Source organism: Corvus cornix, chromosome 1A (genome assembly GCF_000738735.6).
Source record: "Corvus cornix cornix isolate S_Up_H32 chromosome 1A, ASM73873v5, whole genome shotgun sequence".
Classification (NCBI taxonomy): domain Eukaryota; kingdom Metazoa; phylum Chordata; class Aves; order Passeriformes; family Corvidae; genus Corvus; species Corvus cornix.
The window spans coordinates 5,285,755-5,300,803 of NC_047057.1; the positions used below are offsets into that span (position 1 = coordinate 5,285,755).

At 38.8% G+C, this 15,049-nt stretch overlaps 1 protein-coding gene across 14 annotated transcripts in view; it reads left to right on the plus strand.

Annotated features, from left to right (window-relative positions):
- Positions 1 to 9,221, plus strand: part of CELF2 (CUGBP Elav-like family member 2) — a 550,097-nt gene extending 540,876 nt beyond the window's left edge. For 12 of the 14 annotated variants that reach the window (XM_010407804.3, XM_010407802.3, XM_010407801.3 and 9 more), the window contains one exon: positions 780 to 9,221. In XM_010407804.3, coding sequence (XP_010406106.1) covers positions 780 to 907 — 128 coding nt within the window. In that variant the 3' untranslated portion in view covers positions 908 to 9,221. The remainder of the gene's footprint in view (positions 1 to 779) is intronic. The other 2 variants (XM_039571572.1, XM_039571570.1) reach the window with 1 other exon arrangement.
- The last annotated feature ends 5,828 nt before the right edge of the window (positions 9,222 to 15,049 follow it).

The following is a 15,049-nucleotide window of genomic DNA, read 5'->3' on the forward strand; positions in this document are numbered from 1 at the left end:
AGTATATTATGAACAGAACATTTTCAGTCTCCCAGGGAAAAGAAATCTGAGCCAGGCCAGCCATTCTGAATTACCCAAGCAAGCATCATCCTCCTAGTTAGTGCTCACAACCGAGGAGCAGAAGATCTGGAGTTCTCATCAAGCCCTGCCATTGTCTCTTTGATACTGCTTAATTTTGATGTTTGCGTACCCCTTTAGGACCAAGAGACTGAATTAACTAACACTAGGGTACCCTGAGATCTTGAACTGGAAGGAGCTGTAAAATTACAAAATATTAATGTTGAAACTATCCTAGGCCAAGTTCAAGGAGATGAGTGTTCCATAACACACATGAACTCACACCCAGGTCTGCCAGTGGGTTTAAGCAGTTTGGGGGTTGATTCTGTAACCAGGCTTGCTGTTTTCACTTCCCTTTTGCAGACTGGCCTAAATAGCACTTCCTAATAGAGTGGGAGGTATGTAGAAACTACACTGAAAAGTGTCACAGTAATAAATATCTTCAGTCTCGAAGGTAGGTAGATAAATAACAGAATGGAAACTGCATTGCACCAAAACTGGCCAACTGCATCCCAGCTAGTAAAGAAATATTATGAAGGTAAAGAGGAAGGCAAAAGGAAACAGGAGAGGAAATGGGATATGAAATGTGATCAAAGAACTAATTGAAAGCGAGGTAAATGTGTCGAATAAATAGCAATCATAAAATTCTAACAAAATGCCTTCTGACATTTGTTCTAACCTAGAGCTGACTTTCTTTCCCGCCTCTGTTCTGTGTCTTGCAGGTTTTGTTAGCTATGACAATCCAGTCTCTGCACAAGCTGCTATCCAGGCTATGAACGGCTTTCAGATTGGCATGAAACGCTTGAAGGTTCAGCTGAAACGCTCCAAAAATGACAGCAAACCTTACTGATCTTAACCCCAGATGCTTACTGCTCTTATTTTAGCTTTCTTAGGGTAAGTCCCATGAGCAAACCTGTCCTCTGCAGGGGGGTTAAGAAAGAACATAGAGCCAACCTTCACCAAGAGACAGTTATTTTTACAGTTACCACTTCCATCTCCCCACTTGTCCTTATTACACTTGGCTCCCATTTCCTTGCCAAGTAATTACTGAGTTGTGTTACTGTATTTTGTTTTGCAGCATAATTTATCTCCTTTTTGAAACAAAAACAAATGTCTTGAAATTCCAAACAGCACACACACACACAAAAAAATGTGCAATTTAACTCTGTGAACCCTGGTGCCATTAGCACACAATAAAAGTTGTTTTCTATGGATGGATCGTATTTTACCAGGGTGGCACCAGCAGTTTATAGGTTAAACAAAATGGCCTCATGCCAGTTGAAGCACTTATTTTGCAACAAAAATTGAAACAAGTCTTTCCACTACATCAACTTGTTTTTTGAGAAGATCTGATTTTTTTTCGGTTCAAATCAACGTATTGTTATATATTAGTCTGATTTTACACTGGTCGTCTTTATATTTCATTTTTTTTTTAAGTTCTTGTTTTTTTGGAAAGGATTAATGTAAAAAAGATTTAGAGATCTGTTTCTAAAGCTACAGGGTTTAAAATAAAAAAAAATAAAATAAAATGAGTGACAATACTTGATGTTTCTTGAGAGATAAATTTAATAATAATAAAAAAAAAGAAAGCCACAGGCCTGTAAATTTTATTTGTAAAAAGCATTTCTATTTTTATACAAAATTTTTACTGCCTCAGAAATAATGGAATTTATTTATTGCCTATTGTTAACTTATTGGATACCTAAAGAGCAGCTCTCTATGCTAGCTAGATCCTTTGAAGTAGTCTCTAGAGTAATTGTGCCAAGAATGGGCGCTTTTTCACTGTTGAACCCTCCACCCTTTACAGTTCATGCTTTTATCCTCTTGTTTGTATTTGTCTGGTTATTTTGTTCGTAGTTTCCATTACCTAGTTTAAAGTTCAGTTGTCTGACCCTGTTTCCCCCCCTCTCCCTGTACCTTTCTGTTACATTTGTAGAAACTGGTTCTTTCCTCTCTTTTCTTCCCAAAGAGGAATCCATTCTCTCTGACTCCTTTCAGATGGATTCTTTTGGGTTTCCATTGTGTTCTTGTTGACAAGTATTGTAAGTTAATGCAAATTATGTGAACGGCTCATAGGCTCTACTGATAAAAGATTTGCATTAGTTTTCTCCTGCACCCATAAAAGTGATTTTGTTTGTGCTGCATAGATTCTGTGTAACTTTTTTTCCTCTTCCTTGTTTTTTCCCTAGACATCTCCATGCCCGTTAGCCCATCGTTTGCCTAGCATGTCCCTGTGGCGTCTCAAAAAAAAAAAGTTTCATCGTCCCGTCATTGTTTCTGATGTCTTTCTGACCTCACATCATATTTGGTTCTCCTACTGACCTAGTTTGACCTTTGAAATTTGCATGTGACCTCATCTAGCTATGAATTCTGGGAAGTCAATGTGAAAAAACATTGCTGCATTCATGCAAGACTGAAATTTATTATTAGATAAATTAATGATAGGATTTAAAAACAACCTGTGGCAAAATGTTTTTTCTTTCTTTCCTTTTTTGTTTTTTTAGTTTTGGTTTTTGGTTTTCTTCTTTCCTTGGAGTTTTTGTTTTGTTTGGGTTTTTTTTGTTTTGGGTTTTTTTTTCTTGGTTGGTTTTTTTTCATTTCGTAAAAAAAAAATAAAAAAAAAAAACAGACTTGAAAGTATTATACAGGGATTGGCATTCTGCCTGGTCACTGGTGACAATAGCAATATGTGTCCAGAGGCACAGAATGTTGGTTTCTAACAGACTACTTCCAAAACAGTTTGAGAAATAAAACTGTCTGATTTTAAGTCTCTAGAGGTCTGTAATAGTTTTTACATTTTTCAGGCAGTGTAAAGTTTTTTGATAAGGCCATTTTAGGTGGCTCACTTTCTCATTAAAGTATATATATAGAACCACTTTTTGTAGATTAGTATAAGAAAATATTTACCCTGTTTTAGGGCAAATGCTACCTACTTGTGTCACCTTTTGCTGAACTGACTCACAGTTAGACAATCCATGGTTTAATGCACATGAAATTACCTATATTTTATACTGTTTCAATGTACAGAAGAAAGGTTACTGTAAAATGTGTTACGTTGGTGCTTCTGTGAATTAAGTTGTGGTTTCATCATGAGTCTTATGGTCTTAAGTGTTCTATGTTTATAAAAAGACAAGTTTAAAATTGGTTTACTTGAACAACAAGAACAAAAAGAAGATTCAAAAAAAAAAACACAAAAAAAAGTTGTTTGCTTAAAAAAAAAAAATTTCATGTGAAAATGAAAAAATATTCCAGAATAAGTTTGTGTTGGCTTGTGACGCATTGATGTCATTTTTTTATTGTGAACAATTTAGGTGTGTTTGTGTTCAGCAAAATGTGATCGGTTTTTCTTTTAAAGAAAAAAAAATCAGTGAAACTATAGTGCCAAATTCCAAAGGTACTTTCTTCCTAGAGCTTCAGTGTGTTTCTTGTGTGAAGTAATTTGATAACATGGGTATTTTATTATGTGTTTTGTATAAATCCCTAATATTTAAAGAAAAAAAGAGGTTAAAAAGTTTGTTAACTTGCTATCCTGTGGTCTTGTTGCCTGAAATTGTTATTGTTTGTTATTTCTCTTTGATGTTTTTTGTAAAACATTGTATAAGTGCCCATGTTTCACTTTTTTAACCACTCTGCACACATCAATGCTGTGAAAGCAAACCTCACTATGTATTTTCTTCATATTGTATGGAAACCTCTAAGGTGAGAAAGTTTTGAACTTTTAACCCTTTCCACCCAGAGCTGTCTTGAGTGTTAATACCTTTTATACATTCACCATTTTGCTGTTTATTTTTATATATATATCTATATCTATAAATATATATATACTTAGTTTTTTGTGGTTTATTTAATACATGGTTGAAATCAGAACAATGCACAGGGCAGATCTGAAGGACAAAAATATTTTACTGCTGTCTAAATTTCTTCTGTATCTATAACTAAAATTATTTAAAACCGTAATTAACTTGTGGTTTTCCTTTTTAGATTTTGGGGATTTTGTCTTTTCTTAAAGAGCTTTTAATATGCTGCTGGAATATGCTATTCAGTATTAATAAAAGAAAAAGAAAACAATTCTTTAATTATCTATTGTGTGAGCCACTCCCAGCCAGGAGCGGTCAATCCACCATTTGAAAATCTTGAGGAGAAAAAAAATAAAAAAGATTAATAATATTTTTGTAATTTAAATAAATGAACTTTTGCTTAAATCAGATGCACTAGATCTTCCTGGGTGAAAATTCAGTGTGCACTGCAGTTAAACTACTTTTTATGGATAAAGTTTACATACACTGTAATGTTTGGTGTTATTTGCCATTATTTGTCACGGCAATATATTGGCTTACTCCTGCAGACACTCGTACAGAGAGGAGTAACTTTACTCGTACCAGTGGTCCATGGGAATATCTGTGTGACTGATGTGGGTGTTTGCTGGAGGAAGCTCTTTGTAAGGAACCAGAAAAGAAATGCTGGTAGCCCTTTTCACTGCCTTGTAAGTCTGATTAGGTTGCGTTTCTACCACACAAACAGTGACCAACAACCCAATTCGGTTCTTTGCCACCGGTTTAGAGAATTCATTGCCAATCCAATGTGTGTGAGCAGCAGTAACTGCTACAGGTCATAAAGTGCCATACCTTCTTCCACTTCCTAGTTCTATCTGGTTATATCTGAAGCCACCTAAAATTAAAAATTAAGCCCTATATAAGCAACATCAGCTGGTGCACTCTTGTCTCTCATCCCCAACTTAAATGCTTCTTTATGTAGAGCCCTGGGATGGAAAGGACTAGCCTCTAGTGATGCAAAAAAAGTTTCCTTCTTATAGCACATGCACTTATAAATAAATGATCTATACTTTTCTCATGTTTTTACTACTGCTGGGGCCTTCCTACACCCTTTGAGGGCTATTTTGTACTACTTGCAGCAATTGTGCGTATTCAAAGTATCATCTCACGTACGTTATATTATATATATGTACATATATATATATAATATGAGATCATCATTTGGATTGTTTAGAGACTGTTTCACTAATTTTTCTCATTGTACCCACCGTCTAAATTTCCAAAGCTTTTGTAGATGCCCTGATGTGTCCTGTGGGTTTTCCAGTCCAGTTAGAGCGGTGATGCCTCTGGTCCTTGGGCAGTGTAACTCGGCACCAGGCTGCCCTGAATTACTCCACGGGACATTGGCTTAGCAGTGGGAGAGGAGCAATGTTTCTGTACTTCCAGTCAACTGAGATGAGTCATTGCTTAGAAAAAGTGTCCATCTCTGGGAAAATAAATAAATAAATAAATAAATAAATAAAATTCAAATACAAAACCAAATACCCAAACATATGCCTTCTGGGAGGCAAATTATCTACCAGTTCTCTTTCAAAATAATGAAAGGAAAAAGCTGCAAGGGTGCAAGGGCCTAATAAGAGAGGAAGTAAAACAAGGGAAATTGCTTTACAAAATTCTAATCAAAAGACTAGACTAGTTGTTTTTTCAAACAAATTAGCTAATTGCAATGAAATGGCAGTCCTCAAAGGAGTAACAAGTTCATCTTTCTTTCACCATAGGGGTTACAGTTCCTTGGCTTGTGCTACTCTGAAATCATTTTACTGTTTCTGTTTTTATTATCTTAAGTGCTAATTAACAAAAGGAAAAAAATATCCTGTAGTTTCATTACCTTTTTGGATAATGTCATACAAAAAAAAAAAAAAACAAACCTATGTATTTGTGTTTTTTTCGTGCTGTGGGAATTGTTGTTTGTAGATTAATAATACTATCATTTTGTTTAGAATTACAAACTAGTTTTTAACTATTGTCTGAGAAAAGCCAAAGTTAATGCAATCTAGTGGAAACTGTAAGACCATTTGAGTATTGTTTCTGTTTTATTGATGCATTTGGATTTTGTTGTTTGATGGAATTTGAGCCAAAAAAAAAAAAAGAACAAAAAAAAGCAAAAAAAAAAAGCAGGCTTTCCTATTTCTACAACTTGATTGTACTTATGCATTTTGTACCAGTGGAACTTTTTATACTGGAGATTAAAAAACAAATGGAAATTTTTGTGGCTTACTCTCGTGGGCCCCCTCGATCATGACTGATTTTCAAGTTTGATTTCTGGATGGTAGAAAGAGAGTTGGTTTTGTTTCGAGAATTCAAAACTTTGGCTTGATTTCTTTTTTTCCCTTTGCTTATATCTAGTGTTTAGAATTTTGTCTTAACAAAAGCGGTAAGTTTCACTTTTTATTCTGTATCGTGCAGTTACACAATAAGGTAATTAGAATTAGGAGTACTCGGTCACTTTGCGTGGATAAATGTATTAGTTAAAACGTTAGGGGTTTGCTTTTTTGCTGTTTAGATCAGAGTTTTTTCTGATTCTTCTGTCCTCATTGTGAACATAACCGTGTAGTTGAAACAGTCAGACTTATTTTTGTAACGTATGTTATTGTGTGATGCAGTTTTTTGCTTCTGTCTCCAATATTAAACCATTTTCCTAATACTTGTCTCTCTACTTTGTGTGTTGTATTGTTGGTGGTCATTCTGTGTTGGTAATACATCTGCACACCTCACTGTTTCACGTGCCTGTTTTTTTTTTTCTCTATTTGTTGGTTGTGTACAAAAGATACAGTCGATTCCACCTAAGTGAATAGCTGATTGGGGGGCAAAAGAGGATTTGTACATTTTAGACATGTTCTGGTTTCTTTGATTTTTTTTTTTTTTCCTCTCTTCCTCCCCCTAGTCATGCCTTATCACTTGGATAATCTCTTGGAGCAGGAAGCATTTTAAATGAGTTTCCTGCAAAGTCCTATTAAAGGTAGTTTTTGTTAGCCTTCAAACTGCAAAACCTTCTGCACACAAACACACAGAAGCCACCGGAAAAGATTTTTTTTTTTTGCTGTGACATTTCAGTCAGTCTGGAAAGTGTGGATTATGGAGATCATTTCTTCCTAGTTGTTAAAAAAAAAAAATAATACTCTGCCACTACTTCACAGAAGCATATGAAACATTCAAGAAGAGGAGGATATAGCCTTGGGATTTCTTCCAAACTGCACAGTAATCTGATGGCATATGGCGTTACTCAAACTCTCCCTAGAAACTAATCACGTCTTAACTAGGGCTGGGAGAGCCTGCAAAATCCTACCAGGTGATCAAGCTTGTTATGTGCAGTTATACATATAATTCTTTTAAAAATATAACAAAATCCAAGTGAGCACAGGAAAACTTTCTACTAAAGCCAGTGGAAGTAAAAAAAAAAAAAAAAAGATAAAAATAAAAAGAAGGAGAAATAAATGATGGAAAAAGATCCCCCGTTGTTCCAATGGGTGATATTTTTGCTGTGGGCTTACAAAGCAGATCATTCTCAGCATTGGCTGATAGTATTACACAAATCTCAAAAGGGACTAAAGAAATACCATAGCACTTTTTTTCTCATTATTTTTTACAGTTGGCTCTTCACTTTTTTATTCTTTCATTTCCTATAATTTTTTCCTCCTCACAAGAATCTCTCTGCTCTCCCCCAACCGGTGTCTACCACGATGAAATAAAAGCTGCAAAAGAAAAATCTATGTTGTTCTGGTTTACAGAAAGTCTCTTCTCTCCTCTGATTGCAGATACTAAGCCTACAATTTGGAGAGGGGGAAAAAAAAAAAAACAAAACCAAGCAAACCAAACCTAAGGAGGAGAGAGAAGCACTGGCAAGTGCTCTCTGGAATTCAAGCCATACGCCCCCATCCCTTTCCTTTGTCCCACTTTCTGTAATGCTCAGGAATCAAAGACCACTTAAAAGTGCTCTTATGAGACCCAAACGACACTCCTCCCTTTTGTCTCCTCTCCCCTGGTCTTTCTGGCGCTCTGGCTTTGGCTCACACACACACACACACAGCCCCATCAATACCGTCCGACAAGGTCCTGGCGCACTGGGTGTATCCGTGTGGTGTCAGCAGCAATGTTGGTTCCTGCGTTTGGAAGAGTTTTGAAATTTTCTGGTGGCTTGTGAGTTGGCCTGGTTGTTACTGCTCGATCTATTTTTCTAAATTTTTTTTTTTTCTTTTTTTCACTTTTCCGTTTCCATGAGAAGCAAACAAGTGATGAGTCTGGAGCCCCCAGCAAGCTCCAGTGCCGTCCCACAGGGTCTGTTGTCAGGGGTCCAAACAGCTCTAGGTTTAATCTAAAACCACGGGAGCCTGTAGCAGAAAGCCAAGGCAGGAAAGCAGAACCTGATGGTCAGACTATATCCTGGGTCTTTGACACCTCTAGATTTTATCATCTCGATTTGGATAATTTTGACACCAGTGGATTCAATTAAGTAAGTCTTGACTTGCATGATGGATGAATCAGAATTGCTCTTTGGGTTTTTTTAGCTTGCTGTGGATATTTTCTTTTTTACTTTTCTCTTTTTTTTCCTCCAAACTTGGTCTTAGGAAAGAAACTAGAGCTTTGTGAAGGGTCTTTTCTTCCAAAAATACAGCTGAAAAAAAAAGACTTATACTGCAGTTAGGTTTCTTTTAAATACTCAGGGCTGAAAGATACAGGGTTTTCTTTCTTTCTTTTTTTTTTTTTTAATTTCAACAGTGGGGGAAAAATGAGTTCCTTAAAGCAATGCAGCTGAACAGTTTGTCCTGCTTAAACACATGCTTTTAATTTCAATTATGTAAGGCACCTTGCAGTGTTAGCAAAATGTCTCTTTGTTAGCTGTATGTGTATCGCCATGGGAAATTACCAAACTGTCACAAGACTTGCTGATTAAAGAATAGCCTGCCAGAGTGTGTGTGCCTTTGCCCAGTGTGACTCTTAGGTATTAGGCTAAGGAAAACATTTTAACAAAATGTAGTGTGAATCATTCCTGATAAGTGAATAAAGCATTGTGACCAAGCAATCAGATTATTCACTTATCAGGAATCGACTGTACTGATAGTTTGCCTGATCGTTTTTGTTCCTCATCTCTGTTGTAGTTTCACTACTTTGCTGTGTTCTGTTTTTTCTCTCATGCTCTTAGCAAAATCACTGGGAATATCCCTTCGTGTGATCATGAAACGTGCTACTGAGTAACAAATAAAAAAAATTAAATATAAAAATGATATCTTAACAAAATCTATGCACTTGCTATCAGGAACACAATACTGGATGTGTCTTATATATATTGAACTATAATAGTATTCGATTTCTTAAATAAAGCTTAAGAAAGGATTCTGTTGTCTGTAAAATTTTATGAGCATTAAATGGAAAAAAGAAATGTTTCTAGGGTTGGGCACTTTTTGTTATATGAAATCTTCCTGGGTGCATGGTCTTTAACCATGCCCAGGCAAATGTTAACTAATTCGCTTGATATTTAATTAATAATGGAGACTTTGAAAATTAGGCTTTCTGAAATCTGTGGGGAGAAAAAGTCTTGCCATTCAGTGACTTGCAACAAAAGATTCTAAAATGCAGAAATTTTTATCTCTTTCTGTATTGCATAAGCAGATGAGTTTCGTTTTGCACTAAAATCAAAAAATAGCTATGTGAATCAGAAAATGCCATAAAACAATACAATACTGTACTTTTTGGTATATGACTTTTTTTCCTCCTGATTCGAGATAGGTTTAGAGTAAAAAATTAAAACCCATATGCTCAAAATGCCACAGATTCCACACTGGAGGTCAAAGCATCTTTTTGGGGAAGATGTGTGGCTTACTGTACATTTCCTGTATCTGAGCCTTCTCTTAAAAAAATCGTTCTCACATCAAAACCCATGAACTAAATGGGAATCGAATAGGTAAAACTGTTGAGTATGCTGAAAAAAATTATTCCTTCAATGGCTGTACATTTGCCACAAAATTGTAGATTTTAAACAATCTGATTTTTGTGGAAATGCCCATAATTCTTGTATTTATCAAACTTTCAATAATGTCAGCCTTTGGCAGAAAGATCCAGGAGAATGAGGGGAGGGGAGGGAGAGGGGTTGCTTTCTTTTTTTTCTTTTGAACTGCATTACTGCCTCACTTTTCATATGCCATTATATTATCTGAAAAAAAAATTAAATTGTGGAAATCTATCTGCTGCTTGTATCATTCTATTCATGCATATTTAGTAAATGTTACTGAGGTCAACATCTAGTGGCCGGGTGCGTCAGCCTTGTAAGCCAAAAATACTGCTCCACCAGAGAGGTCACAGGGAAGATTGGCCTTGGTGGGCAGCAGGATGGTCTTGTCCATCCCACATCAGCACAGAGCTCAGGTGAGAACCCTGCCCTGGTTTTCGAGGGCTGCTGATGTAACACAAATATTAAGTAACCACAGTGATTAGCTCATATTTGTATTCCCTCTGATTTTCCTCATTAGCAGACTTCCTTTTTTTTTCCATTAAAGGGAACTGGAAAGTTGCAGTCATTTTCTGAATCATTTGCCCCTGTTGATAACCTAATTGTTTTACATGAATGCTAATATTTCCCTCTCACACATTTATATCTATCAGCTAAATCAGCAGTAAAGTAAACTCTTCTGGGATACATTCCTATATCAATTAGCAAGGATTTATGCTCCAAAGCACCATTAGCATTAATGGGAGTGTGCTCTTTAGCATAAACAATTGGCAATAGGTCTGGTGGACTTTATTTCATAAACAAAGGAGCATTTGAATCTTAGAGATTTGTTTCCTCAAGACGGCACTTCAGGGAGTGATGTCCCAGCCTCCCCGGCTGCTCTGGGGACATCTCACTCACAGGACATGCATAAATTCCTGAGTTGCCAGCAAAAGGAGACAGTGTCAGTTTGAAAAGTGGGCTGACTTCTGGCACAAAGTTTTTCTGGCATTTTCCTTTCTGAAAACCTGCCTGAGAACACATCAGGCAAAATTTTCAGCATTATCTCCTGTCCCTCCGACCAACAACTTGAGAAATTTCACTCAGCGTTGCATAGTGCCTCAGGTTGGAGGCCACAGAGGGGACGGAGGGAGGGAATTTGGAAAGAGGCAGGAGGAAGAACAGAGATGAAGCCCTGTAGGAAAGAAACTGGTGGGTCTGTCATCTCCTTCAACTATCAGCCTCACAGCTCCATGGCTTTCAGTAGAGAGATAGAAGGGACCAGTGAATCACCAAATCTCACCTTACACATGTAGGTCAAAGTTCCTCCCTCACCCCATGTTTGATCAACAAATACACAACCAAAATATTTCAGTTTTAATCTGAAGGCACTGGGACCTTGGGCAGAAGTCCACCACCTCCCAGAGGTGCACGATCTGCTGAATCCCTGCAGGTGCTTCTGCAGATGTTTTCTCTGTAGGTATTTATTGAATGAGGGCTCCAGCAGATCAGTGCTGCATTTATTCCTATGGGGTCCCTCGTGGAGCGCTCAGGCGGCGCTGCCAGCACCCACGCGAGCACACGATCTCACCTTCACAGGTGGTCACGAACAGCCGCTCACACCCACACACAGCCTGGGCACGAACCGGAGACACAGAGGTGAGAGGGGTTCTCTGCCTGCACTGCCGAGGCGCTCAATGGAACCAACACACCCGAAGGGAGCAGGGACAAAGAACCAAGAACAGAACCCACACGTGGTTTTATCCTGAGAGTTCCCAAAGGCGGGCAGAGCATCCAAAACCAATGGTCTGAGGGCTCAGGGGCAGAAGCAAGGATGAGAGACATAACAGGGGCCAATGGGAAAAGGGATGGGAGGGGGGAGAGGGCCAGTGACCAACAGAATCTAGACAAAGGGAGAACTTTCTAGCACAGTGTTGTAGGGAGAGATCACTCTTAGGGTAACTTGGGGGGTGTAAAGCGGACTTAACCACCGCAGCAGGTTTTGACTCTGCTCAGTTCTGCTACATTAAAGAGCCCTTCTGCATCTGCCATTATGAGGCACTCATAAGCAGGTCTCAAGTTGCTTTTCATCCCTCGTTCATAAAATAAACATATCATGCTCTGGAAGCATCTACACACAATTGTGGTTTTTCACTCCCTGAATAATTCGTGTGCTCTATTTCTGCAACTTTTTCTTTTTTTTTCCAACAGTCTTTATAAATTTGGGTTGGTTACCAGAGCCAGATAACATTATTTCGACATCAAGAGGTGCAACATGCAGAAATTAAAAATTTCATCCCTACTCCACTCCTCTGAATGACACAGTCAGGGATTGCATCAGTCCCTGCAAAAATAACATGCAAAAGCCACAAAACACCATATTGGCAGAATTATTTGGGGCTGCTCCTTTAGGATGCTGAAATCCCTCTGGGATGCATTGCACTCCAGGTTCCTGTGTGTGTGGCCTGCTTGCCTGTTCTTCCACTCAAAAGCTCCCTTACAATCACACTGAGAGCACTTCTGTGCAACTTCTAGTCCTCTCCAACATTTTCCAATGCCATCAGCAGTTTTGATATTTACTTCCAAGTCATTAGTGAAAATACTCAATAGCATTCAGACCTCCTCCAAAAAAAAACACTCTCCTACAGTGAGTCTCCTTTGACAGCTTCTTTGTTGACATGTCAACCCATTCTCAATCCATTTTATGTGCCTTGTATTGATAGGGTAGAATGCTAATTTTTTAATCAGAATGTGTTGTGCTGTCAAATATACAAAAGTCAGAATATATTCCATCTTTGCAATTACTTTTATCAGCCAAAACCTACAATCACATCAAATAATGAAATCCAGTTTGACAACCCTTTCTCCCTTAAAAAACATGTTGATTGGCATTAATTGTTTACCTCATTTTTAATGTCTTTACACCCATATGAATATGTCCATTATTTTGCCAGAGTAATGTCAAACTAGCCAACCATGGGCTGGGCCATGCTTCTTGTCTTTTATCAGTGCATGAGAATGTCACATTTCCCAGCCCATCTGGGATTCTGCTGGTGTGCTTAAATATTCCTGAAGGTCCATGTCAGTGGATGAGAGCTCTCTGTCCTCTTCTCAGCCCCAGCTTTATAAAATGGTAGCTAAGTAGACTGTTACAGAGTTGGATTACCAGAAACCCTTTTATCCTTCTCTTGGCATGTAGGTATGTGAAAAAGGAGAATTTTAGATATCACCTCTCTTTCTGCAGCATGACTAGAAGTTTTCCCATCTCCAAAAGCCTAAGTTCAATGATAAAATAAACATACCTAAAGAAATTTTTGCAGTTGTCCTGTCCTTCTCACTCAGGTAGAGCTGCCTATTTAGTGTGGAACCACAAGGCAGTGCATGTTTGTTTACATGTGATATATTATTTAAAGGTCAATAGGAAGCATGCGTGAAGGTAAAATACCCTTTCATTACCATCCTCCTCTGAATAGATACAGCTGCTTTCGTTGTTGCACATGTGAGTTCAAGCCTTGTGGCTTTGAAGGAGACAGCAGAGAAGAGTCAGTGGCACCTGAGGAGTGGGGGATACCTGGGGCCTATTAGAGAAGACAGGTCATTTGGAAATCAGAATAAACCTTAATCAAACAGACCTGATGCTGCAGCAGCAATAACAGAGGAAGGTGCTGTGCTGAAACGTGCTACATGTTTCAGCCCATGGTGATGCCACATAGGTGTCTTTGACACAGGCCACAGAGCTGTTGAGATACCAATGCATCTGCTCAGGAACCTCAACCTCAGTCCAGGAGACAAGAGCTGCTGCTTTACCCTGTAGCCATCTCCACTACTCAGGGTAACAAAATGCATCCTGCAGAGAATTATTCCCACCTGAAGTAGTGTGCTAAAGACCAGGCAGTGAGGGAGCTGTCTGGAGGTGTTGCTGACATTCCAGTGGCTATAAGAGGACGAGGAGCAAAATGGAGTTTTCTCAGTAGAGATTTCAAGTATTGCCCCCAGTACCCAAGGATACCCTGCTGACTGCTTAGCTGCAGCCACTGCAAAGAAGGGCGGTGGTGGATTGATGGCTGGACTCGATGATCTTAAGGGTCTTTTCAAACCTAAACAATTCTATGATTCCAAGGGCTTGCAGACATGATGCAGGATGAATAGGGCATTTGTGATCTCCAGCTCTCCTAGGCCATTTCAAGGGCTCTAAATAGTACAGGCATAGGAGTCTGGTGCATCCAGATACTCAGCTAAGGATCCCTAAGCTTAGAGGGATGAGTCTGTGAGCTGAATCCCACTTTAAGGCCTATATTCACTTTCCTAAACCTGGGCCATGTTGGATACTCCAGGGGAACTCAAATGGCATTGATTCCTGCATTTATTAAAGAAAAATTGAGCTCTAGGGGTCTAATTTGTAGACAGCTGAAGGTGAAATTCAGTGAATCCTATTATTAACAAATGAGCCCCAGGTGATGTCCCATAGGCCCTAAGTGGGAATTGTACCACACCAATAAAAACACCAGCTGCACTGGAACTGCTTTTTAGGGGATAGATGTATGCAGAATATCCCTCTGACAGGAAAGCCAGACCCCTGAGGACTTGTTCTTACGTGATCCATAGAGCACCTCTGGCATTAGTTTCATCCTATTCAGCTTTTGGCCTTGAGGATCCCTAGGAAGTGATCGCTTACATTTCTTTTGGATGTGGCAAAAGTATCACGTAATTAGTGATACTTGGGTCTCTGATCCTGGTGTAACCGTGCCACACACTTTAGCATCCCATACCCCCAGACCATGGATCCTTCTGTTCAAACGAATAACAAAATAAAAAGCAGGAAACTTCACAGACTCACTGGGCAAGCTGTTGCACTATTTGACTGTCCTCATGGTGAACATGTCTTACCTGATATCCAGCCTGAACCTCTCTTGTTGCAACTCATGCCGCTTGCCTCTCACCCCTGCCAGATGCCACTGCAAAAAGCCCTCCTAAAACTTCTTGAGAAGTTCCCCAAAGATACCAGGGTAGTGTGCTGCTCTTAGGTGCCCCCAAGCTGTCTCTGCTCCAGGCTGAACAAGCCCAGCTCCCTCAGCCTCTGCTGGCAGGTGACAGCTTGAGCCTGCCCAGCCATGCTGGTGGCCCTCCCTTGAACTCCCTCCAGCTTGTCCATTATTTGTATGCACTGGAGGCACCAGAAATTAGATGCAGTATCTAGATGTGGTATAGCACATGACTTAGTAGGTAGGTTTTTTGT